At 39.2% G+C, this 27,364-nt stretch overlaps 2 protein-coding genes across 3 annotated transcripts in view; both read left to right on the top strand.

The window, feature by feature from the left end:
• LOC107754889 (RUN domain-containing protein 3A-like) overlaps window positions 1–12,694 on the top strand; it is a 16,110-nt gene extending 3,416 nt beyond the window's left edge. Inside the window, exons 2-11 of one of the 2 annotated variants that reach the window (XM_016571512.1) lie at window positions 8,549–8,664; window positions 9,207–9,340; window positions 9,517–9,602; window positions 9,697–9,786; window positions 9,945–10,025; window positions 10,103–10,268; window positions 10,558–10,715; window positions 11,280–11,399; window positions 11,491–11,588; window positions 11,701–12,694. In XM_016571512.1, the coding sequence (XP_016426998.1) occupies window positions 8,549–8,664; window positions 9,207–9,340; window positions 9,517–9,602; window positions 9,697–9,786; window positions 9,945–10,025; window positions 10,103–10,268; window positions 10,558–10,715; window positions 11,280–11,399; window positions 11,491–11,588; window positions 11,701–11,843 (1,192 nt within the window). In that variant the 3' untranslated portion in view covers window positions 11,844–12,694. Of the gene's footprint in view, window positions 1–8,548; window positions 8,665–9,206; window positions 9,341–9,516; window positions 9,603–9,696; window positions 9,787–9,944; window positions 10,026–10,102; window positions 10,269–10,557; window positions 10,716–11,279; window positions 11,400–11,487; window positions 11,589–11,700 lie in introns of both variants that reach the window. The other variant, XM_016571502.1, reaches the window with a different exon arrangement.
• A 1,652-nt stretch (window positions 12,695–14,346) lies between these two features.
• On the top strand, window positions 14,347–26,967 carry LOC107754879 (protein FAM117A-like). The gene is made up of 8 exons (XM_016571493.1): window positions 14,347–14,845; window positions 18,528–18,676; window positions 21,556–21,651; window positions 23,133–23,252; window positions 23,912–24,028; window positions 24,134–24,260; window positions 24,513–24,666; window positions 26,392–26,967. The coding sequence occupies exons 1-8, from the start codon at window positions 14,728–14,730 to the stop codon at window positions 26,657–26,659; spliced, it is 1,149 nt and encodes a 382-aa protein (XP_016426979.1). The 5' UTR covers window positions 14,347–14,727; the 3' UTR covers window positions 26,660–26,967.
• Window positions 26,968–27,364: the final 397 nt, after the last annotated feature.

The raw sequence follows: 27,364 nt of genomic DNA, 5'->3' as shown, positions 1-27,364 counted from the left end.
TTTTTATATATATATATATATATATATATAAATATGGGTTTGGTAAAATATTTTTTCTCAAATAAAGACAAGACTAATAAACAGGATCATACATTAGCACAATTATACATTTGTACTCTATGTATCTGTTAAAGTCAATATAAAAATAAAAAATTGACCCTATTTTCTTTCTTAATGCACGTTCCTGTTCTTTTACGCATAATTCATCATCATTGCATGGAATGTTATCTCTTCATCTTAAATAACTTTTTTTTCCTGATGTCACTTAGTCCATACAGGCTATTGGACATTAACCAATAAACAAGTAGATATCATGTTGATTTCCCTTGCATTTACTGTAAATAATAATTCAAGTGTCAAATGCAAATCTGATTGTGTTTTAAACAAACTGTGTATGCCTTAATTTTCCTCTGTATTGTTTTATTGATCATCAAATCACGCTAGAATGAATGTATTGTCAACTTTGCTTCATTTGCATCATTCATTCAGCATGCCAGTGGATAAGTCAGTTTACTAAATAAATCTCATCTGAACCTCAGTAATTCGTAGTTTACAGTCTTAGTAGTTTACAGATGCTTCATCAATTCAGAAATTGAAAGCCGTTACACGGCTTAAAAATAAAGTTTTTTTTATTGGCATCAGTGGTTCCATGAAGAACATTTAATGTCCATAGAACCTTTCAAATGCAGAAAAGGTTCTTTATAGTCAAAGGTTCTTTATATTTAAAAAATGTGACCCTGGAGCCCAAAATCTGTCATAAGTAGCACGGGTATATTTGTAGCAATAGCCAACAATACATTAATACATTGTGTGGGTCAAAATTATTTATTTTTCTTTTATGCCAAAAATCATTAGGATATTAAGTAAAGATCATGTTCCATGAAGATATTTTGTATATTTCCTATATACTGTAAATATATCAACTTAATTTTTGATTAGTAATATGCATTGCTAAGGACTTCATTTGGACAACTTTTCTCAATATTTAGATTTTTTTTGCAGCCTCAGATTCCAGATTTTCAAATAGTTGTATATATTTGAATATTGTCATATCCTAACAAACCGTACATCAATGGAAAGCTCATTTGTTCAGCTTTCAGATGATGTATAAATCTCAGTTTCATAAAATTTACCCTTGTGACTGTTTTTGTGGTCCAGGGTCACAAATGTTCTTTAAAATAGTTCTTTTAGGAACTGTTCACAGAAAGGTTCTTTGGGGAACCAAAAAATGGTTCTTCTATGGCATCACTGCAAAAACACCCTTTTGGAGCCTTTATTTTTAAGAGTGTATGTTTTCTAGCCCTTATCAGGAGATCCACATCGTAAGGACCTTGACTCAGTCTTAGTCCAATGCCACTTATTGTACGCTTGCAATGCTACGTGCACATTTTGTCCCAGCACACTGTGTAATGTGCGTTGGTGAGTCATGGCTGAAGCGTATGAGGCACACACCAAATTCCATCACTGCATTCAGTTCTGCAGGGCTGTGTGGGACTGCACCAGAGCTGCACTTTACCAGTCGGTTGGTACAGCACATTAAGTGGGTGTTGAATAATTCATGCTTGGGGGCGCCCCAGGCATAGGCCATGTACAGTTGCTGAATGGACACAGAACACTGTCACTCCTGTTGGGACAGCAGCACCATTGTGTTGTCATAATGGAAATGCAGTCAAAGAGATGATTGTGATGTGGCGAGCTGTTGTGACATCATCATCCCCATCTCTTTGCCTGTAGTATATAAGAATATGGGTTCTATAAGAGTTAATAATAATTCTCCAAAAAAAAAAAAATTGGGGGATTATATATGGAGAACAACATGAAAATAGATCTTCATTAATGTCAGCACATATTTATTAAGTATACAGCACCGTGGTTAGAACCAAACGTTCCAAGGTTCTACCATCTGGATGGCATAATGTAGGAATTGTTAAACACATGAAACACATGCTATGCTAATGCAGTGTGGAAAAATGAACAAGAAAGAATTACAAAAATGGACTTCAGACCTCACAGATTATTATAAACACAAAGACGCTTTTGTTGAAAAGGGCAGAGGCCTTTCTCCTCTTCCCACATCTCTTGTATGGCCATGCCAGATCTGTTTGAAACATTAAATGACAAGTTACATAGGACGAAGGACTTGACGAAAAAAAAAAAAATTTTTGAATCTTCATTAATGGCTGCTAGCAAAGAAATCTCGAACACTGCTTAATTGGATCGTGATTAGCTCAAATTACTTGGTGCTCTGAGAGAATCATAGCTAAAAACCTCACGTGCTTCTTTCATGTGTCTGTATTTCTCTGGTACATTGAGATCAGGAGACCATTACGTTTATTTCCTTCACTCTCAATCATCAAACCCTCACTCCCATTGTCATGTCTCTCAGTCCACAGTGAGATGCCCATTAATGAAAGTTGTTGTTCAGTCTTCAGCGACCTTTAAACCAGGTTGAAATGGTCAGGGACATGTTTGAATTTGGCCGTTAAATCACATTGAGCAGTGTAGTCTTCATGCTAGATGATCTAAACTGGAAATCAGGAGCAAATCTAACCAATATAGTTCTCTAAAGCATCTTTGTTGAAACTGAGAGCTGTTGACATTGTGGAGAAGGGTTCTGACCAACAGAAACATGGTTATTTTTCACTCCCCATAACCTACCCACTTATCTCAAAGCTGAGTTTGTTCTGCGCTAAGATCGAAACATTAGTGATGTTGCATTTCTGCTGCTTTTTTCAGTGGTTACACACACAGTCTGGATCTCCGACATGCTATAACTATAGACAGTCACACAGTTTACACAGTTTCAGTTTTCTACTTTTTCAGTTTTTACACTCAGACTAAACAAATGTCAGTTTCAGAGGGGATAAATAAAGGTTTCGATGTAAGGGCACTCAAAATACGTTTACGTGTTTGTCGGTTGGTTTTTACTAATGGGATACCTCGAATGCACTGTAAGTTGTTTTGGATAAAAGAGTATTCCAAGCATTGTTTCCATGTAACAAGGCAAGAGCTCAGTACTTTGAACCATGAGATCTGTAACAGGGAATGGCGGTAACATCATCATTGATAAAGGGCAAGTTTAAGCCATTATGCAGTGTATAATAGGGCATGATGACTGCCTCCCAGGTCAAAGTCGAGAGGTAAGAGTTCCAGCGGTAAAAGAAAGGCTCTTGTTGATGTCCCCATGTCTTGACTTTCCAATATAATGGAATGGCCAGTTTTGCCCATCTCCTTGAGAAAGTTTTCCAGACAGCTGAAGCTAGTAATGTAAAGGTGTGGACTCCGATGATTCAAGAACTCTGCAAGGATGAGCATTTGAATTCAGTGTCAGTCTTTGAATAGTACAATCAACAGCTTTAGTTTTGTGTATGACTTTTCATCGGAAATGATGTACAGAAGTCACTGTAGATTATGTCTTATGGGACATTTTTTCAAAAGGACATAGTTGTCTTGATAATGTGTTCTATCTTAAATTAGCTTTTCTCTATTTCTCTTAAAGGTGCTGGGGATCAGTGTTATACAGACATTTTTAAAAGGTTTGGAATTGGGTGTCAATTGCCATATTTTCATCTCCATCCTTAAGATCTAGTTCTCTGACCATCTGGTTTCCTAGGAACATGTCAAAATCATATTTATTTTACTAAACATGTCTTGGCATCAGCTCAGTGACCTCTGACTGGTTCTTCCATGATCAGCTTTAACTTCTAACTCAGAGCAACGAGGCTGAATGCACAAATACACAAACAATCATTTTCACTTACTTAGCTTCCCAGCACATACCTAACCCACTGAACTATCCTCCAGTTATAGTAAGAAATGTATATTGTTGTCTGTAAGATGTGTCACGGTCATTTGAGTTCATGTGAACTTTTTAAAAGTATTTTCAATCTCCAGTCTCTCTGGGGGGACTTTTACTGAGCAATTATTGGATGGAAAGGGTGGGAAAGCTTATCCAGAATTAGCAGACAATGCTGGCACTGCCTACAGGATGGGTGATAGAAGGGAGTGAAAGAAGTATATTAAAAAGTTCAAAACAGAGAGTGGGAGGGAGATGTAGTGAAAGGATAATTGGTCAGGCTTGGGAGAGGAGGGCCAGAGCAGGGAAATAGGGATGATTGATGGAAAGGGTATAGGAGAGAGAACCATAACCAGAAAGAAGGAGGTACAAAAACAATCTGGAGTTATAACCAGTAATCTGTAGGCTTTAAAAGGTGAGGACAATCCAGAAATGGGAGGTTATTCATAGTGTCTAGTCAAAGGTGCCTTGAAAAAACTTAACAAAATCTTAAGAACAAGTGCTATGAAGTAATATTTAATGGAAGGGTCTGGCTTTTTGGCCTGTTACCAAGTGGGCGAGACCAAGGACACAAAAGCCATTTGTTAAGTGGCTGCACGTTTGTTTTTCAGTGTCAAATCGTACCAAGACAGTCTTGCTGCCACATTGCTCTATGAGCATTTTAGCCCTCACCCTGCTGACCCTCAGAGACTCTTTATATTTTAAGATCTTAATATTTACATTTACGCATTGTAGAGTTGTCAAACTTTGTCATATCCTTGTGTTTTTCACTGCCCTTGTGGCCAGGCATTGTGTCCAATAAAGGTATTTGGTTGGCTGGTGTTGGGAGTTATCCTTCCTGCAATAATTAGCATTGTTCTCGGGGCATGGGATTGCCCTACCCTTGTGGAAAACACCACTTGGTTTATTCATAGAGCCAAAGAGAAAATCAAAACTCAAGAATGTTTGTTGTTTAAAGTATCCGAATCTAACTGGGTTGTCATTACAGTTGCACAAATTTTGCTCTATTCAAATGACGAAGCAATGAAACAGCCACAATCAAACAACTACAGGTGACTAAACTGAAATCCAAGCTGGCAAGATCAGTGATCCTTGTAGAACCTTGGAATATCGATGTAACATAATGAAATATGTTAATTAGCACCATTTAAATTGTTAGGCTACACATAAGTAATTTTATTATTGCTACAAATAAAAGTCCATGGCATAACCATCATCCTTTGGAGTTGGATTCATTAATTACTAACCTGTATCCAGGATGTATTCCAAGAGAAATCTTAGGTAAACAAAAAAGAGACTTGGTCCAAAAGGTAAAGTTTTTGTTTTGAATGGCAAAAATGATTCAAGATGCAATAACATATCTCCACAGAAGGTACGCTCTGATGATGATGATGTTTCCTCAGCTTTTGGTGATATATGCCTATATTTTATTTGTTCCCAGCTTGGTTTATCTGTCCCCCCATCCCACTCCCAGCACCCTGCACCCTCCCCAAAGATTTGGCCTTACTCCCCGTTAAAGAGTCTTCCTCTTGGGCATAAAAGCCTTTCGGAAGGATGTAGATTTGGTGCCTCGGCTGAAGGAGGCACCACCCATGGAGATCTTTGTCTTGCCACTGGTCATGGTGGAAGAGCCCAGGGATGTTGTGCTCTTCCCGCGGGAGATAGAAGAGTTTCCCATCATGATTTTGGTCTTGTCTCTCTTGATCGATGTGCTCCCCAGGCTGAGGGCCGTCTTGCCCTCTGTGAAACTGGTGTTACCCATGGCAGAACCGAAGGTGGTGGCGGAGAAGCTCCAGGAGGTCTCCTCCAGCAGCCAGCCTAGATGACCTGACCTGGAGCACGTTCAGGGTTAAATTTTCTCAACTCTCCCTTGGGAAGCTTCTGCTCTCCTGATTCTACAGGACGAGGTGATGATGGCTCATCGCGTGCCCTGGCAGCAACGCATCCCACAACGCACACAGACAGTGTCTGGCTGGGTGTGACAGTCCAAACAGCTAGTGTCGGGATGGGACCAGAATGCTAAGTGTGGTGAGAGCAACCCCCATGCAGCATAAAGCCCTTGTTGAGCAGTATAACGTGGGATCCGCAAGGCCACATACCTCCCCTGTGTGCCGTGAATGGACAGAGGCTGCCGTAGGAGGCCTTAGTTCTGGGGGCAGAGCGGACAGTAGACTGCATTGTCCTGTCACTAAAGCAAGGCACTGAAGAACACATTGTTGAGTGACACAACTGGTGGTGACATCACTCAGTTCCGTGGCATTGTGCCTCCCTAGAACTGCTATCCAATGTTATACTGTACATGGCTTCTGAGAAAGGTATCGTGTTGACTGCCCAACACAGATTGTTGAGACTCAAGGGTGTGGTCTGCTTTCATGAGTTTATGTCAGATCCCCAAAATGTATAGTCAAATAAGTTATCGTTGAAGTGTTTTGTTCAGTTCTGTTCTGTCCAGTTGTGAAAATGAAAACATTTCCTATATAGCCAGTTCTTGAGATGCTTGCTTATTGTGCAAGCTACTAGGTAAAGCCAGGTTCACACTGTAAGATTTTGACTTCTTGTTAATAAATCTAAAACTGACCACTGACCACTTCTACTATCTCTCCATGAGACAACTGGGACCAAAGTCTTGGCTATGATTGCACAGTCTGACATAAAAGAAACATTATAGTGCACTGTGCCTTTTACCTAAGATCTGATTTGGATCACGTTGTATATTTTGACAAGGAGTGTGTGCCCAGCTTAAGGTATAGTGAAACAAACCCTCTGAAATATTTTAAAGATAAACACATTAAACAATATTTTAACCATTTTAAAGGTCTATTTATTGACAATTCTGATTTAATTCATTGTTATACTGGTTGATTTTACATTTAATGTAAGATTAAGAAGTCAAAGAATGAACAATGCACATTTTAATTGTAAGGCTATGGTTGAAGTTAAAACTTTTACTATGACTTGGTTAGTCCACTCAAATGATACAATTCCACTTGCAAAACAGAATCTCAGATCTGGCTTCTGGATCATTATTAAACTTAGACCCTCTTCTGCATGTGAACAACAATAACAGTCATTCTAATTGTGGCAGTGCACACCCTCACACATGCATGCATGTTCTCTTCATGAAAACCAGATCTCTGAACATGTTCTCAGACAAATCTTTAATTTAAAATCATCTGTATTCTCTTTCAGTGACAAACACGTCATGCTCAGTTCCAAGCCAATTTTAGATACACTTACACTTCATTTTGCATCTAGAATGCATTTGTGTGCGATTCTAGAGCACGCTGGCAAACACTTGCATCTTACAAGACATCCAACCTGCTTAAACGCTCTGCTACAAAGTTAATCTTTGTGGACACACATACACATATACTGTACATATACTGTTTGCAGTTACTTTTGTGTCTTTAAGTCACAGATGAAAATCCCAGTAGAGATTCCATTGCGTCTCTTTGCCTCTTTTAAGGGAAGTCTTAACTACAGTGACAGACTTCTCCCCTTGACTTAAAGTGGCCTTGCTCAAAGAACTAGTAGTCTCTCCGTGAGTGATTGTAGTTGTACCCACCACAAACGCAGTCTCTCCCTTCCTCAGTTTGGTCTTGCTCCTCGAAAGAACCGTCTTCCCCCATGAGATGGCCTTCTTGCTTTTCATGAGTTTGATTTTCCCTTTTGTAAAGCAGGTCTTTCTCAGTAAAAGAAAAGCCTTGGCTTTTGAGTCGTCCTCTTGCTGTATATCGGTTGTCTCGTCCTTCTCAGTGCTCTTTCTTGCTTTTGAAGTCTTGGTCATTGTTTCAGCGTTTGTGGATCCCCTTTCCATCTACTTGGTCCGGCGCTTGGGCATGAGGGCCTTGTGGAAGGAGGTTGTAGTTTTGCCTCGGCTGAAGTTGGCTCTGCCCAGGGAGATGGTGGTCTTGCCTCTGGTTATGGTAGAGTCGCCCATAGAGGTAGTGGTGACCCCACGGGTGATTGAGGACTTGCCCATGGTGATGGAAGTCTTGCCCCGGGCTATTGAAGAGCCGCCCACAGACAGGGCAGTCTTCCCTTCCGTAATACTGGTGTTCCCCATGAAGGCATGTAGGTCGTCAGGTCTTCAGACTCTCAGTTCTCTCTCTGTTTTCTCTGCCCTTTGAGTGGGCTAGAGTCCTAGCATACCAGCGCCTTGCAGGTTTGACTGTTCTGGGAGAAAACTGTACACGGTATCGGGACAGCCCTAAATAGATCACACCACCAATTCAGCAAGTGGGTGGGTGGGGAAAGTGAGCGTGAGTGTGTTAGGATACGAGGGAGATTCACTCACTATACTGTTGCTTTAAAAAAAAACAACAACAGGCGCAGAGGATGGAATGGAACCCAGGCGAGGACAAAGGTCTCCACGCCGACAAGTAGCATAGAGCTGTTGGCAGGGGCACAAGGACTCCAATTGTGATGGCAGGAGTGGTAACGTGAATATGGCATCAAAAGGGCATTGTCTAGCACACAAGACAATTGGGATTGACCTCAGCAGTCCGCTGTGGCACGGTTCCCGAAAACGCCTGTCTTTACATCAGCCAGAATGGCAGCGTTGATCAGGGCCTGCACCGATGCTAGCGTTTGTGTCTGTCTGTAAGATGTGTGTGGTATTTCACTGCGAAGTGTGGTATTTCACTGCGTGGTTTTGTTTTTCTGATGAATTTGGACTTTCCAAATCAAATATGTTATGTAGCATATCTAGATAACTAAACTTACTATATAATGCCTCTCTCTTTCTCTAAGGTTCTCTGTGAAGACGTTGTTGGAAAAGTACACTGCAGAGCCTATTGATGACTCATCGGAGGAGTTCATCAACTTTGCAGCAATTTTGGAGCACATCCTCAGTCATCGTTTCAAAGGTATATGTTTAAACAACTTTTTGACCCTTAGCAGGGATCTTGATTGACAGGCGATATGACTAATCTTAACGCAGAATCCACCGTTTTGTCCGACTAACAAATCAGACAGGAGATTATAGATTAACTACGGTGGACTTAAACTTGAAAAGTGGTGTGTATTGACGTCTTTCCGCGGTTTAAATAAAATACCTTCTGATGTTCATTCATGTTTATTGTGTGCTTTAACTAGTAAATATGAAAAGGTGATCAGTTCACGTGTGCTGCTTGAACTGAGGCGCTACAGCGATCTGTCACGACACATTAAAGAGCCACAAAATGGTACTTATTGTTTGAATTTCTTAAAAAAAGCAAAATTTGTTTCCTACCAAAAGTAACCTGCTCTGTCTTGTCTGTCAGCGTGTTGTCAGTTTCCTCTTTGCTCCGCGATGTATTTTTCACTGTGTGAGAACATGATGTGTGGCGTGAAAGCGCCATGGCAAGGAGTTAACGGCCAATGTGTGTTGGTACTCGCTAATAATATGTGGTGATTTTTATTTTATCAGGTCCAGGTGGTTGGTTCGGTTCAGATGGCCAAAGGAGTTTCTGGGACTATATCCGTCTGGCCTGCAGTAAAGTCCACAACAACTGCATCAGTAGCATTGAGAACATTGAGAACATTAGCACGTCACGAGCAAAGGCAAGACACTTTCATCTTCAAGCACTCTATCTTTACACTCCTGAGATGATTAGCATAGCATGTGTTTTGTTATGGATGCTGGTCCCTACCATGGGATGCTGGTGTGCTGATTTATTCCATCCTGCTTCACTAGCGAAGCTTTATCTGCAACTGTTTACTCTCTCGTTGTCCTACAGGGACGAGCCTGGATTCGTGTAGCTTTGATGGAGAAGCGTTTGTCTGAATATGTAGCCACTGCGTTAAGAGACACTCGGACAACCAGGTTATAACTATGCTCTTTTTCCAATGAGTTTGACAGCTGTCTTTATAATTTCAAAGTCATTAAATAGATTTGTAAATCTATATTTGCGCTGCAGGAGATTTTATGATGATGGTGCCATAATGCTAAGGGAGGAGGCTACTGTTCTGACGGGGATGCTAATTGGACTCAGTGCTATTGACTTCAGGTAAAAACACTGCATTCATGCTCACAACTCACAAATGACACTAACTTAAGCGTGAATGTGTTTTTTTCAGGAATGTGTCATTTCTTTGACACTAGTGGCACTAATACGAATAGTGAGATATGATACTGACTGTTTGTCCTTTTTTTTGCCGCCATTAGTTTCTGTCTAAAAGGAGAAGTTTTGGATGGAAAGACACCTGCAGTGATCGACTACACACCTTACCTGAAGTTCACCCAGAGGTAGGTTTTCATTTGCTGACCAAACACAAATCCTAAACCTTATAGTAGCCTTTTAAATATAATTTCTGCCTTTGCAGCTATGACTACCTGAGTGATGAAGAAGACCGCCGCAGTGTGGACAGCAGTGCCAGTGATGAGAGTGTAGCTGAGCATCCTTACATTCCTTTGGTCACAGACGAAGAGACCTGGAGCAACAAATGCCGAAAGATGGAGCAAAGATTCAAGATCGTCTATGCCCAAAAGGTATTGGGAGCTTTTGACTTCCAGTCACTGGGTGATTTGGTTGACCATGTTCACTACTGACAAATCCATCTTAACTTGGTAGCTGGTTTCTTGCTGGTCCAAGATGCTCTAGCAACTAATGACCAATTTGGATGTGACAAAATTAATTTTGTAGGGTGCCACAAGTTTGTTAAAATTTCCAAAGGGTGCCGCGACTAAAAAAAGGTTGGGAAACACTGTTCTAAAACACAGCTGATTAAAGCAGAAATAGTGCATTCAAATACTAATCTATAAATCCCTGTAATTTTAGGGTTATTTAGAGGAATTGGTCCGCTTGAGGGAATCCCAGCTGAAAAATGTAGAAACCGAGAACAAGCATCTTGATGCTAAACTAGAGGAACTACAGGTCCAGAGTCAACAGGAGAAGAAAGAACTGGAGGCCATTATACTGGAGCTACAAGCACAACTGTATGCATTGCACACACACTATCACACCCTCTGCGTTTGTGTCAACTAGAATCCTAGTGAAAAATGAATATACTAAAATGTATTTGAAATACATTAATGTCATGCTAAGTATACTACTAATACATTTACATATTTATGTGCTTAAAATACCCTGAAATTGTACTTTTGGTATACTAAACTAGTATGCTTAAAGTCTGCTAAATTGGAACAACTAAAGATATACTGAAGTATTTGATTGTGCTAAAGTGGAACTATTGCAAGTATACTTCAGGAACACTTTATCTTGCATTTAAATACCGATATTACTCAAAGATCATACAATCCTCATTAATAGTGACATTAAAACACATTTTAGGCTTAATATTAAGAAATGTGCGTTTTGCACAAGTAGTACTCCAAATAAAGTTTATTTATGATATTTATATCAGGAAGTCTCGAGCGATATGTGAGTAAATGTGTTAATAGTTTTGAACTATACTTAGGATGAAATAAATGTATTTTAAATATATAACTTTTTTTTTACTAAGGAAGCCACTAATGGTTTTATTTTGGTACGTTGTGCAGCACTGGCATCATTCCTTGTGAGTCCTCTCATTTGGTAAAAGGACTGTCTATTCCACTCATTAACCAATGGACAACTGCACAAGCCGCCAACAACCAAGGAAATGTAAAGCTGTTCCGTCGGTAAGCACCGACTCTAAATTTGAAGACCCACAGGAAAGCACCACTCAGTCTAGTCAATCTAGTCATGAAATTATGTGTTTGGATTTAGGAGAAGTTTTCACAGTTTGGACCTCTCAGTTGATGTGAGTTTGAACTCTGACTCTCAGAAGGAAGACGGCAATCAGAATGGAGACGCAGCCTGGTCAGCAGGTAAAAACACACAGAATAACACACAATACAATCATGTCTGAATACTGATTACTAATTAATGCTTCTCTTCTCTTCTCTTCTCTTCTCTTCTCTTCTCTTCTCTTCTCTTCAGCTAAAGACAACACTCCCTCTATGCTCGGTTTATGTGGTTCTTTGGCTTCTCTACCCAGCTGTAAGTCACTGGCAAGTCTGAAGTCCAGTGAGTATTTGGTCAACATCAGCACAGAGCCAAGTCCTGCCCTGTCTCCCAGCTAGGGGGCGCCAAATTCCGACCAACAAGACACTCAGCTTTACTTTCCTCCAAGAAACATCACAACTGTCCTTCCAACATCCTTCAAAGATCCCAATGAGCTGAAACAATGTATTAAATACACAAGGTGTTTTATCTGAATTTGTTTTTTGTGAAGTGTGAGATCTTAAAAATCCATGAATGACAAACCCTCCAGCACTCTCTTATTTTCCTATCTTTACTTGCCAATGTGTTATTCACTCTTGTCTTCCACTCTTCAGTACAGTCTTCATCAGCATGTTTGAGTGTCATTCCCTGAGCCTGATATTAGAGCCCAAAGGCACAGCAGCTTATCTCTGTTAGCTCTGAACCCATTAGTCCTTGAATTCCCAGCACCAAAGGCACAAGTAGATCAAAGTTAAACACAAAACTCAAGACTTGGCAGTTATTCAGTATACATTATTCATCTAAAATGAGCATGAACATACAGAGCGGCACATCTGGTCATGTTACCCACAGCCAAATCTCTGATTTAGATGTATTACCTTATTCATATGCTTATTAGCAAAATATACAAAGGAATGAAAGTGAGAGACCAGTGAAGGAAGTGGACAAAAGCTGTTGCCTGTATCTGCATGTGAAATGCGCTTTATTCAGGCTGTAATTGCCTCCGCCTCCGCTGACTTGCTCCTTTGACAGTTATATGGTGTGATTGGAAGTAACTGCAAGTGTTGTCAGCTGAATTCAAATCTTTTGTCATGTTTCTCTTATTGGTGTTGCTTCATTTCTTGTGTTTCTTCAGTTACATAATTGTATATTTTGTTATGCGGTGGCAGTGCTCTGCAGTTTTGAATCGTAATAAATGATTCTTTTGTTATGTCAACTCAGACTTGTTTGTATGAATATTTTAAAGCATATAAATCTCACATTCTTTTTCCCCCAGATGCTTCAGGGCAAACAGCAGAGTCATAACAATAGCAGCACTTCCTGGGAGAACTCGACATCTAGTGGATATTGCCTGTAATGGCTTTGCTTTGCAGGAAATGATCAAACAGAAATCACATGATAGATCTACTTAGAATCGGCTTATGCTACATACAGAGTTCGCCAGTTTTCTACAGAAGGAAGGGTAATGAATTATCTGATGTAAAGAAACAAATGAAGCAATATAAGCATATGATAATACAAATACCATGTTGGTACAAGCAGTGTAAGACATTTTCTGTTTTACTCACAATAAACATCAGCAATCAGTTTCTGATGGATAAAATTTACTCCTGCACTACATTTTCGTACTGAATATCCCATTTCACTCAGAATATTATGGAAATAAAACAAGTTGCAAAAGGCAACTCATTGACTTCAAAATATGTTATCTGGCACTTTGTGGTCAACACCCGCCCTTCTTGTGCATATGTATCAAGTATATACTTGCATGGGTACATATCTGTATACATTGAAGGAATGCACTGCAGTACTGTGTATCACCTAACGGCTATTTCGTAATTTTGGTGGCACAGAAGTAGGCTTGGTCAGAAATAGCATCCACCTGTTTGTCTGAATACATGCATAAGGGCCATACATGTTTCAAAGTTTTCCTCAAGCAATATCAAAGATAAGAGGGAACACATATAAAACTTAAACTATTAAAAAAAACATACTGATAGGGGGAGGGAAGTTTAGGAGTGTACAAATGTATTTGAGAGTCAGCATATGGGTAAATCCTATATCTATCCATCAGTCACTGAGGGGGAAAAAAACTATATTGGTGGACGACTTATTTCCTATCATATTTACATTCACTTTAACAACGCTTGGCACCTTAAATATCCCATCAAAAAGCATATTGGTTAAAACACATGTTTTTAAATTAACTAAAGTTAAATTGTAATATTTTACTCCAGTTTTGCCTCAACAACCCCATGTCCTTTCAGTTAAGGAGACCTGTTAACCCAGGGGCGTAATTTCCACTGGGGACAGGGGGGACATGTCCCCCCCACTTTTCAAAATCGCGTTTGTGTCCCCCCCACTTTCAAATTCGTTTGTTATATATTTTTTTAACCGCATGCCGTCATCGCCACGGAGGAGCAGGACACAGACGCACGCGTCCGGTTTTTCTTATACATAGTTTAGTAGCCTACTATTCTTTTAGGCAGAATTGATCATTAAACAACTTAATTATTTCCTGGATTTTGTATCACCATAGTCCCTAAATGTATGTACATGCAGGAAATGGGATTCAAATCGAAAACATTTTCCCCCATTTTGTGTCCCCCCCACTTCTCAAACCAAAGTTACACCCTTGTGTTAACCTATCACGCATTGTGCAGCTGATGGTAGAACTCTGTGGAAAGTATGAATTTTAATGAAGTGGGCGGGGAGAGTCGCCTTTGAGACCCACCCCTAATAGATCGATGCTGCCATCGACCAATGGGGTGTGAGTAGTATTTTCCCGCAGCCAATCAGAGTGGAAACATGTGTTTAGACGCTGTGCAGTGCTCTGAATCCGACACGAGTGTGTAGGTTGTCTGTTGTCAGATTGTGCACTGAAGAATTTGTAGCAGCCCATACAATGTAGTTCTGCTCCTCAACTATACGTTTACTAGGCCAAGTGGAATAAACCGTTTAGGACGGTGCATAAAAGTTTATATGCTTTTTCACACAGGAAAAAAAAACTTATTTTGTTAAAGTAACGTTAATTAGTTAGAGAAAACTTCACGATCATCACAAAAGAAAGTAGCTGACTAGCTAGCGAGTGTGCTAAATCAAAATATTTGTAAACAAACTTTTATTTTTGACGGCAAAGTTGGACGAAAACCTTTGCTGGAGTATGAGCTCTAGGTAAACGCTGGAGTTTGCGAGGTTGGTGAACTTTTTAAAGACTTTTGAAAGCACAAAGCGACTGTGGGAATGTCGTGTCGGAGTGGAGTGGCCCGGGTGGGTAATCAAGGACTGCAGCCCCTCCGAGCCACGGTCCCGTTTCAGCTCCAGAACCGAACAGCACCGCGCTGCAAAGACACCAAAGCAGGTAAAAACCACGAGAAACACGCCAAAGCACTTTATAATGTCATGGAGTTAATTTACTGGTATGCCCAACTCCTCTATCCATTCGAACTCTGCTTAGAATTCTAACTCTCTCTTTTGTTAGGTATAATGATGCTAATATTAATTATGTGAATGGATAATCTGCAGAAGTCATTTAGTTCAGCTGCTCTTTTCAAGGCTTCGGTGCAACAGAAATGTTCTCCGTTCACTGAACGACCCCCACCTTATTCCCTACATGTTTTGTGGCCATGATGGTCACAAAGCATGGCATGGGATTGAATAAACATAGTAGGTCTGCCGTATCAAGTCACTTTTTAAAGATGTTATTGTTTGCCTGCAATATTTTATCAACTCTCATCACTGTTTTGGCATGTTCAGCACATAAACCGTGTGTGGCCAGTGCTCAAGAGGTCTGTTTTGCTTCATCATAAATATCTACAGGCAGCATCAGGAAAAACAAATTACAACTGTCACATTCCAGCGACCTGCTGTTATGCACCAAGATGTCAAATTTGGAAACAGTTCTTGCATTGTTTTGTGTTGCTCAAGCATTTTACTACACGGAACTATTTTAATTGCAGGTTTAGTATCGTATATCAAGGGGGCTTCAACCTTTTTCAGGCCCCTTTGGTGGGTAGAGAAACGAAGCAGGGATCCACTGTTTCAATTTTGTGTAAAATTGAGTGTTGCATATTAAGCTTGGTCGATAATAACATGTGTGTTGTAAAATATTAGTGCATTTGCATACTTTATGATGGTTATGTTTCAAATCCTTTAGTTTGATCATTATTGATTGACAGAGTTGTATACTTATGCATTGCACTTGAATTATTTAATACATTTTAATATGATACCAACCAGGAGTAGTTAGACGGACATTGTAAACTCTTGTTAAATAATGATTGGCATAACAGCCACACAGAAATAAAAATTGGTTTACAAACAATTTTCACTCCATAAATTTAATAAACAATTACAAAGAAACAGCAAGTAACACACTGAATAAACATGAAATTGTGAAGTAGAAAAACTGAAGTAGTATTTTCTTTTAACAAATACTTAAATATGTTTTATTTACAACTTTTTTCTAGTGTATATTGAACAATAGGTCTGTGTTTTTAGTAAACTTTGGTCTTAGTGTGACATTTTTCATAGGTGTCAGGCTGTCTCGGGTATTTTACATCAGCACATTGTCAGATTTCCTCAACTAGGTGAGAATACTTTGAAAAGTCGTGTCTTTAGTTTTAGGACAATGTGCGAATCACAAAGGGTCTTTGATTCTGAGTGCAACAAGATCTTCACAATGCACAAGGCTGTTGGAGAAGAGTAGCTCTTCCACACGGCAGTCTACAAACAGAGATAGAATGACCAAAATAACTTTTTTTTAATTGTGATTTACCAAGGCAGTAAACAGCAAATCCCTCTGGTTCTTGCTCAGTAAGTCATGTGTGCAACCCACACAAAACAAGGCAGAAATCTCCACAGAACTGAAACATCAGTCATTCAAGAAGTTTTACACATCCCTCCTCACATCTTGCATGTTAATTAAACATCTAGACTCACTGGCAGTACTTTCAGCTACCAATATGAGTATAGTATTCTCAGCTTTAAATCGGTGCTGAAAAAGTTGCCACATTTTTCCTGGTCTGATCATGAGTAATCTGTTTATTGAAAGAAAAATACATGAGCTTAGACTTCTTTAACCATCATTGAATTTGGCACAATATCATGGCATGTGTTTATATTCTGTGGGAACACAAAGGAGCACAAGCGGTGGCCAGAGGTTTAGTTCATAGCGTTAACATGTTTGGCTGTGTGTAACTTTAGTCCATATGCCAGTATGTGTATTTTTATATCCTGCCCACTATGCTTGTAGAAGGAGGATATGAGTTTGAACTATGCAGTTCATTGGAACTTTTCATCAGGACTTTGAAACGCATACATGAGCTGTTGGAGAAAAACACACAGATGATCTCATCAAACCTGTCAAGAACTTGTCCAGGTCACGTTTCAACCCAAATTCCATTTGCATAAAGAAAATAAAACCTGTTTTTTTGGGCAAATAGAGACTTTTTGCATTCATGCAAATTTAAGTACATTTCACCTCATTCTCATTACCATAATGCAAAAAAATTGCAATGTAATGCCATGAAATGTAAGTATTTGTACATTACAGTTAGAATTGAATTTAAATTAAAATAAAAAATTATATATATATATATATATATATATACACATACATACTCGCATGCACACACACACACACACACACATTGAGGTTAAATGTGACCTGGATTTGTTGTTCGTGAGATTCATTTACACATACACTCTTGCACCTTATCAGACAAACCATACGTACACCTCAACCCTTACAGTGTCACAATCTCATACACATAGTCACCCAACCTGCTTTATACCACACCCTCAAACTCAGTGACAAAATAGTCTCCGTACTACACAAGTGTGCCTTATTTAACACCCACCAGTAAACTTCCACCATCAAAAGTCTCCCAAACCCACTGAAAAGACCCCAGGGGCTGGGAGGAGGTGAGTGGATCCAGGAAGGACCTGACAAGGTCGGAGATCAGGTGTGCCATTATTAGTTCCTATGACATGATCACTGCACAGAAGAAAGAAAACCATCCTGTGTACGTGTGAAAATGATCCTCTGGAGTATTTTGGGCAAGAGCCTGATAACTAGCTTGTCTGCAGTGCGTTGATGAAGCACCAGGATGTTCAGCATCCGTTATGACAACAGCGTCTATTTATAACAGGTCTTTCGTGCATGGAATGTGTTTCAGGGTGATTTACAAGCATCTGAAAGTGCCAGCTCACGGGATAAATTGAAAAGATTATTATACATAAACATCATCAGAAACACATTTTAATGTCAGAGCTGTGGCACAGTGATTAGTGCACATGCTCATGGGACACCGGCCTCGTTCTCTTTCTTTTTGGCTGACTTCAGTAATTTAGGCTTTGGTAGTTCAGTTTATCTATTCCAGTTTAATCAACTGCATTAACAATGAGAAGTCAATAGTGTTTACTTCCATCACATTCATCACACTGTTTTCGGGCTATTTTAAGCTGTTGTTACTTTCATGCAAATTAAGCACATTTCCCACCTGATTCTCAGTACTGTAATACAGAAAAAGTTATGTAATGCAAAAAAGGATATATTATTATATTATTTAAATTAGAAGTATTTATGCATTTAAAAAAAAAAAGATAAAATTATAATGTTGTGATTTATTCATTTTAAATTGGCTGTGATTAAAGTGGACTACTACTTTATTCTTTTTTGAATACTATGCTATATTCAATATACACTGCTTCATGTTCTATAAAAATAGTAAGTGAAAGTCGGCTTTACTGCATACATTTCAAACAGTAGTATGTTAATGCATGTGAGGGGCATCCAATATTCATATAGGAAATAAAACTGCCTTTTTTAGCCTTTTGTAATTCAGTTCCTTGTTAAAATGTTGTACCTTTTTATCAAATGAATCAAAAAGGAGAAGTTTCACTTCTAGCTCATTGCATATGTTCTAAATGGGATAGAGTATTCCATGCTGTGTCTTTTTATTGTTGAATTTCATTTATTATTTTAAAAACATCTCACAGTTTCATTCTCTCACTCTGTTTTCCCTATCCTCTCTTTGTAGCCGAGTACAAGACGAAGGGTCGCCCGCCGAAGCCAACCTTGCGACGGACATTATCTCTGGACACTCTGGTGGGACAGTACCTTCAGGGCAACTGGCCTAGAGAACCTGAGTGTCAGCCGGTTACCTGTGTCAATGACAAGGCCACACAGGTGTGATCCTTCCCACACAAATTTTCACTTTGGGTGAACTATTCCTTTAACACAGTCTGTGATATTAATAGCAAACAAAGGAGGTCCTGTCTGACCATGTGGAGTGGAGACTTTACTACTCGGTGGGGAATAAAACAAACCATTGGTTTGATCTGCCTTATATGATACACATATAGAATTATGCACAGCTGTTTTAACACTTGTGTTGTTTGCAAAGTATATTTCTTAAATGGCCAGGGGACATAGTGTTTGTTTTAGAAAGCTGAAGTCAAGCGGTTGCTAATGAAAGATCTTGGCTTTGCGGAGAGAAAGAGTTTGGCTGGTAATGGAAGGAGTTTAAGAAAACTCAGCCTGGAACGGCAGCCATATTGTTTTTTCCAAATGGGTTCCATATGGGTTCCTGGAGCACTGCTCCAACATGCCTGCTGGGGTTTGCTATATTCAGTCAAACACAAAAGCTGAAAGTCTCTCTGCTGGGGCTGTTTGTTTTGATTTAGCATCTCAGTTTGGTAAAGGTTTTGCACAGTTCACATAATTAGATTCAGTAAGAAACTTATTTATGAGAGTTTATGTGCTATTATTATTTCTAAGCAATCAGACGTGAGAATATCTCAGTATGGATAATTAAAAAGGGCAAAAATCCCATAGACTTTTAGAAAAGGGTATCTGAGCCATTCCAATCCTAGCCATCCATCTTAATTTAATTCAGATTCACAAGCTCTTGATTCCGTTTTGTTTTTCTTTGGTTACAGTTTGATTAGATTCTGATTCATTTGGATGTAGTGTTCAAAGGTTTGGGGTTCGCAAGATTTTCTGCAAGAAAGGAATACTTTTATTTAACATTGGTGTATTAAATTGCTCAAAAGTGGCAGTAAAAGACATTGATTTTGATTTCAATGAAATGCTGTTTTTTTTATTTCACTGTTTCAACAAAAATATTAAGCAGCACAACTGTTTGCAACAGAATGATTTCTAAAGGATCAATGTGATGTTGAAGACTGGAGTAATGATGTTGAAACTTCAGCTTTGCCATCACAGGAATAAACTGCATTTTAAAATATATTCAAATAGAATAAGAGATATTTTAAATTGTAAGAATATTTTACAATATTACTGTTCTATTGTATTTTTGATCAAACACTGTAAATGCAGCCTTAATGAGCATAAAAGACTTGGAACATTAGTGTATTTCATTTGATTACACGTGAAAGAAATTCTCTCTGTTGATGCTGTGAATTGCACCATTGAAGCTCATGTAGATTTTTTAAAAGTTGAATTTGTTTTTGAAACTGCTTAGCAATGGCCTGGGAAACCACCCTACAACTCATTTTCTTGAAAATTGTAGTTTTATTTATTAGACTAGACATGAAGTTGTAAACACTGCACTGAACCACCTCGTTGCTTTGCTGATTTGAGAGAGCAGTGGTTTGTGTGTCTGTTCAGATGGTTGTTGCTTCCTTATAGATGCTACATCCAGTTTGGCTGTGTCTCTCAGCAGGTGATCTGCTATGCTTTCACTGATAACCGGTCACCCAAAAAAAGGTTTTGTTTAACATGACCTTCATAGTGACTGTCCACCTCAACCCCTGCCACACACACATGCATACAATGCACAAGCAAAACCCCCACTCACACCTCTACTTTCATATATTCACGTTACATCATGCATTTCTTTCTTGATGAACGAATGCCACCCACTTTTTAGTGGACATTCAACAGTTAACAATTGTACAGTCTCAAGACAGTCTGCCCAACCCCCCATCATCTGACCGCCCGTCCGGTCCACTTGAGTGCAGAAGGGGACTTCTGAAACTTTACCCAGCATCTAGCGTGCTGCGCATACAGACCCTCAAACTCAATGTCCGTTTATAGGCCTAATCCCACGGCAGCCTGATGTGGGCGGGCGGGCAGGCGGGTGTCCAGGCAGAAAGGAATAAGGGCCGAATTTATATTTAAATGAACCCGCAACCCTGCCCCCACTGGGCCATGTGAAACCTCCAGCCCCTAAGCAGACACGGTTAGTCCTGATCTCGCACCCCAGGGGCCGGGGGTGATGACATGTTTTAATATGGCTCACTTCAACTGCGTTTTGTTGCATTAGCATCCCAACCGCATAAGACATTCGTGACCTCTGGCAAGGACAGGAAGAGAGGGACGGAGACACAGGAGGAGGACACTTTTTTGGTTACGATAAGCTCTGAGATGGAGCTCAGTGATTGGGTCACTTGGAAAATAATCGTTTGGTGTTTGGCGATATAGTGTGCACTAGCTGGGCTCCCACTTCCTCTCAGAGGCCTGGGACCATAGGACGGGGGTATCATGACGGTACGCTGGTGTCTGTCTGTGTGAGTGCACTTGAGGACAAACACGTTGGTGTTTTTCCCTCTACGTCTTTGAAATGTGGTGCAGCGGAGTTGGTGGTTTCTATCATGCACGTCTCCGCACAGCTGTGTGTGTTTGGGCGTGTCTGTGTGTTGCAGGTGTGTCACGTTTTCTGTTCTGTATTCAAATACGTTTAGTGAGGCGCGGAAGCAGCTTTCAGTTCCATTTGTGACATACAGAAAAACATGTCAACACTTGGCGAGCGGGGCGCACCGGTCTCAGGAACGGATGCTTTATCTCGAACTGGTGCATGAAAGAGCAGCATTTAAGGGAGGGTGTGTTATTGGCCATCTTGTGTTCGGTGGAAAGGGCTGGATTAGTTTATGTAAAGTCTGAGGGTGTTTGAGATAGTTGGTATTCAGTGAGGGGAGGTTCAGTTTTGATTATGCTGAATGAAATGATGCTTTGATGTCTCGCATGAGAAACCGTGTGAGCTTTTGTAAATTAGTAACTTTAAAATAACGTCAAATGTAAGCTTGTTTTCTTTCTTTTCTTAGACTCCCAGTTCCTGGATAGAGGAGACACGGGGGCGGAGAGGGGGTGGTGGTCATAAGCGCTCGGCATCATGGGGTAGCGCTGAACACCTCAGAGAGGTAAGTAATCGATGTTGGCCAGAAAATGTTGTTTGAACTTGAACTAGTTAAAATTAAATTTCCAACGAAATAATTGTGTTTTAATATACACACTACACTTCAGAAAAGTTTGGGTTTGGTTAGATTTTTGTAATATCTTTTGAAAGAAATCTCTTATGCTCACCAAGGCTGCATATTTTGCTCTTTATTTAAAATAACTGTTTTCTATTGTAATATATTTTAAAATGTAATTTATTCCTGTGATGACAAAGCTGAATTTTCAGCATCATTACTCCAATCTTCAGCGTCACATGATCATTCAGAAATCAGTCTATTATGATTTTGTGGTGCTCTAGAAACATTTCTTATCAATGTTGAAAACAGCTGTGCTGATTAATATTTTTGTGGAAGCCATGGTTTTCAGTATTATTTGATGAAAAGAACATAATAACAGAAGAACAGCATTTATTTGAAATGGAGATCTTTTGTAACTTTACAAATGTCTTCACTGTCACTGTTGATCAATTTAAAGGCAGGGTAGGTGATTTGGTTCAAAAACATTTTTTATTAGGCTGGTTGGAAGTCTCTTCACATCCCAATAGCAATCACTAAGTTAAGGCGCCTAAATGTATTTATATGTATTTATGTCCTCTGTGGAAGGCGTAGGGCCATAAAATGTTCGACCAATCAGATTATTCGGTTCAAACTTTACGATAGGCTGTCTTACCTGCCTGTCAACATATGTATTTGCGTACCTCTGCGCACCCAGTTTGCAAAGACATGATACGTCATCAGTGCAATTTATTACACTATTGCAGACCAAGCGAGAATAAAAGGCACTATTATTGTAATATTATGCGCTTTGTAATGTATGTTTTCTAACCAGTGAATGAGACGTGAGGTAATCTGACAGCGTTTCATTGGGTGGTTAGTCTCTGGTCTGCCTGTGAGTGTTCATGTGTTTTGGAGGAGGCTTGGCTTTGGAGAGTGATTTGCAGGGAGGGTGGGATCTTATGCTTTCAAAGCTAGCTTGGTATTGCTAGCCTCTCTGAAATTGCCTACCCTACCTTTAATGTGTCTTTTCTGGAAAAAAAAAAGTTTTAATTTCTTACAAAAAAAAACTCTTGAACGGTAGTGTACCATTATGTGATAAAAATTATTTAAATTAAATATTGGTCATATCACCCACCATTGCTGCCATAAATAATATAAACTTCCTGACAGCAATCAAATAATAAACCATTATTATTTAGACCCATTATTCAAATTAGTCCGGGCCACCCTGTCCCACCCATTTTCAAGAACCGATTTTCAATTCTAGACTCATTTTACTTCAGTGGATATGTTTACAAGCATATCCACAGAGAATACTCTACTTTTGAACAGAAAGTATAACCTTTATTGTAGGTCAGCATGAAGGGCATTGCAGTTATGTTTCACCTCTTCTCTGCACCTTATAAGTTTACATCTGATACTATAACTCTCATATTTCTCTCGTTCAGGTTGCTAAGCTTCGTCAGTCCTTACAGAAACGCTCCAGACATGCACCTCCTGCCATGGACTGTGACCACACACACCAACACGTTCACAACAGCCAAACACGCACGCCTGGAAGTACACAGGTAAACAAGAATGTATACACAAACCACAATTCTAAACAATGTATCAATGCATTTTTGACCAGCTTGTTAGTTTACAGTAGTGACACACTCAGGGACATCAACAGAAAGGTTGTGCTTGTTTATGATCAGTCATTATGAGATAAGCCTCTCAGGTTGGCCCACATCTCACTAGCAACAGAGATTTAAAAACAGAGCAGCTTTGCTTAGATGGTGTCAGTGAGCTACAGCCATTGATATGGCGAAAACACACACACACACACACACACATACACATAAAGCTGGTTATGTGGCAGTGGCTCTCTTTGTACAGTAGTATATTTAAAGGTGACAATATGCATAAATCTATGTGCATTGTATGCTATGCATGTTTATTATATTACACACATGCAGGACAATGGTATGTGTTCAGGTTACATTCAACTGCCATATATATATATATATATATACACACACACACACACACACACACTTCTTTTCCTTTCAGCTTGTACCATTCAACTGCCATATATATATATATATATATACACACACACACACACACACACACACTTCTTTTCCTTTCAGCTTGTATATATTGGTTTAAAACGCTTCATTTTCAGTTAAAGTCAGTTCATCATTGATTCATTGATAGTCTTGTGTGTGTGTGTGTGTGTGTGCAGACGATGCCTCTGATTCCATTGAGCCGATTGGCCCCCAGACTGAGACGCAGTGTTGAAGGACTAAATCTGGAGCTGGAGGGAGTCTTTGTGTCTGAAACGGCAAAAGAACAGCACAAAGTCAGTGTGTATTTGTTTGTATGTGTGTTTCTGATCTACTGTTTTAGTTTCAGAACCATCTGAAACCTGTGTGATTTTTTTATTTTTTTTTTGGTGTGTGTTTAGATTCTTGAGGTACCAGATGGTCACAGAGCCCCTGTCCCAGCTCAGAGGTACAGCAGCGCTTCACAGAGCGACCCTTCTCCTGCCCAGCTGTCCCCCTCACACTCTCCCTGCACCATCACAGACACTGGTCAGTATATGCATAAATATAGAAACAGACTTTATAAAGTCTATATTTCATGTCCAATGTCAAATTGAGACAAGATGGCCAAAGATGGATGTGCTCAGTAACAACTGAAAAAATAGCACAAACTGAACTTGCTCTTAGGTACATCATTCATATTTTATCAACACATGACAGGAAGTTCTGTGTGAAACTGTTAATTGCTAATATGTATTTGGCTGATGACTGTCTTTATCTGTGTGTGTGTGTTGTGTATAGATATGGTTGCGTGTGGACCGCTCTGTCTGCCTTCCTCCCCTCCTCTATGTATTTCTGAGCCACCATCTTCTTCTCCTCGTCCCAACAAGACGTACGTCTTTCAGAGAGAACCTCCAGAGGGCTGTGAGAGAGTACGTGTGTCTGAGGAGGCAATGTAAGTTTAGCACAAACACAAACCGCTGTATGTGTTAGATAGGAAATAAACATAAGACAGTAACTCTTTAGTTTAGAGACCAGTTCTCTCTACTAACTAACTGCTTATTAGCATGCATATTACTAGCGTATTGGCTATTTATTAGTACTTATAAATCACATATTAATGCCTTGTTCTGCATAACCATATTTTAGATCCCTTGATCCTAACCCATACCTAAATGTAACAACTACCTTACTAACTATTAATAAGCAGCAAATTAGGAGTTGATTGAGGCAAAAGTAATGGTTAATAGTGAGAATTGGTCCCCAAACTAAAGTGTGACCTATAAAACATATTAAATAGGGATGTCAATATAACACATTAATATAGTGTTATTAATGGTGTTAAGAAAATAATACAAGTCTATTCTGTATTCTTAAAATAACCATACATTTACATTATCTTGATTTTGGGCCTTTTTTTATGCAAATATTCTTAATCTGAATATTAAGTTTTCAATGCATCTAATTAATCAGCAATTAGTGCAGTTAATTAAAATAAATTGATTATTTGATCAATCAATCTCTACTTTCTCTGTCCTGTAAATGGCCTTCTGCCTTTTTCAAAAAAATAAAATAATATTTTTCTTTTCATTGGCTGTATTCTCTAGGTTGTATATCAGTGTAGTATAAGCTGTTTTCACTGTGTTTAGCAGTGGTTAGTACAATATATCACAGCTTGGGCTAGAGCCGTTCAGAGCCATTGAGCTCCGTAAAGCCGCATTTGACAGGGTATGCCAGTCACAATCTCATCCATATAGCTATAAAATATAGCATTCTGTGTAGAATTCAAATAGCTCCGATACATTTTGCTTCTAGAGAGCATTTGATTGGACAGAAAGTTTGTTGAGAAGCTGAAGTACGATGTGATGTAAAAAAAAATCGTTTTAGCGGAAGTGACGAACTTCAAGCTTTGAATGCTTATATCTTCTAAAGGCGAATTTTGTCACTGTTTTGGAGCACACTGCCTTATAGATAACCTTAAGACTAACATATTGATACTAACACCCAAAAAACTTTAATTTTGATTTCATGGGGACTTTAACAATCGTTTGGAGTTTTAAGAAGAACAGTCTTTATGATTATGACTGCTTACACAAGCATGGCAAGAATTCATCAGCAAAGAAGAAAAGTATTCAAAAAATGAAAGTGAATGATAGAGACCGTCAAACAATAAGAAGGCCATTTTCATGATAATTAAGCACATCTAGCACCAGCTGTCATAAAAAAATCATTGTTAATAAAAGACTGCAGTATTACAGTATGCATATATATATATATATATATATATACACACACAGTACTTGTATCTGCCTTATAGATAACCTTAAGACTAACATATTGATACTAACACCCAAAAAACTTTAATTTTGATTTCATGGGGACTTTAACAATCGTTTGGAGTTTTAAGAAGAACAGTCTTTATGATTATGACTGCTTACACAAGCATGGCAAGAATTCATCAGCAAAGAAGAAAAGTATTCAAAAAATGAAAGTGAATGATAGAGACCGTCAAACAATAAGGCCATTTTCATGATAATTAAGCACATCTAGCACCAGCTGTCATAAAAAAATCATTGTTAATAAAAAACTGCAGTATTACAGTATGCATATATATATATATATATATATACACACACATGCAGTACTTGTATATAATATGCAATTAATCTTCTATTTTCAGCCTTGCCTGTCATAGGAATGCTCCTCTTCAGCCTTCCTGTCCTGACCCTAACAAGGTGAACTTCACACCTCACGGTGGCTCCGCCTTCTGTCCTGTCAGTCTCCTCAAGCCCCTCCTGCCTTCTATGGACCTGTTATTTCGTGGCCTGTCTGTTTCACCCGTCACTGGCTGTTCGGCTCAGAGTGCTGCCCCCTGCCAGACACCGGGACATGCTGTGGGTGGTTATTTGAGCGGCACCCTCCCAGACCCTACCACCACCTCTCTGTGAATGGAGCACATTCATGACGAGAAAAGAAAAACTAAAGCTGGTTGTGCCTTTGTCCCATCTCATCAGCAACTTTGACATCAAAGCGTCTCAAAGAGGAGAAACTGCTCACGCCATCCACTCAGTATCTGATTTGTTTTGATCGGCACAGAGAGGGAATAAAATCATGATGGAAGAACAAAATGAGAACTTTTCTTCATCTAAAACTACGGTGGACTCTCTCCGATGTGATTTGTTGGCGACCTTTTGACCTCAGGACACTCTACTTGGCACTTGTGATCATTTCGTTTCACATTATAGCATTTACCTATTGCTATATTTTCTATCATTTCTATAAAACCATACTGATGCCTATTCATCATCTGTGTATGAATATATTTTTAGCTCTGTCAGAAGAGTCATTCTGAACAGATTTGGTCTATCAGACAGACTATAAAACGTGTATTATAAGCCTGACCCACTCCGTGATGATTTTACAGAGTTGTGGTTCAGAAACCTCTGTTTCTTAATTCAGTATTTACAGACACAGGTATTTACTGCATGCTGGACTTTTTTACCAGCACAAAAGAGGCAGTAATAGACCAGAGAGTCTGTCATGAGCCGGTGTTTTTGAAGGCTGGGACTGTTTTGAATACTCTCAGCATGTCTGTTTAGTGGTTCAAAATATATACATTTAGACATTAAGTACAGCTCTGAACTGTAGGTGTT

Source organism: Sinocyclocheilus rhinocerous, unplaced genomic scaffold, assembly GCF_001515625.1.
Source record: "Sinocyclocheilus rhinocerous isolate Xijiao unplaced genomic scaffold, SAMN03320098_v1.1 scaffold1063, whole genome shotgun sequence".
In the NCBI taxonomy this organism is placed as follows: domain Eukaryota; kingdom Metazoa; phylum Chordata; class Actinopteri; order Cypriniformes; family Cyprinidae; genus Sinocyclocheilus; species Sinocyclocheilus rhinocerous.
Note: the sequence above shows the minus strand (reverse complement) of the source record. Positions and strands in the feature narration are given on the sequence as shown.

Excerpts from the sequence above, each read along its gene's own strand:
- LOC107754879 (XM_016571493.1), top strand. The coding sequence starts at position 14,728 with ATGTCGTGTCGGAGTGGAGTGGCCCGGGTGGGTAATCAAGGACTGCAG. Across the intron at positions 21,652-23,132 it reads GCGCTGAACACCTCAGAGAG|GTTGCTAAGCTTCGTCAGTC; the intron begins GTAAGTAATCGA and ends TCTCTCGTTCAG. Across the intron at positions 24,029-24,133 it reads CGGCAAAAGAACAGCACAAA|ATTCTTGAGGTACCAGATGG; the intron begins GTCAGTGTGTAT and ends GTGTGTGTTTAG.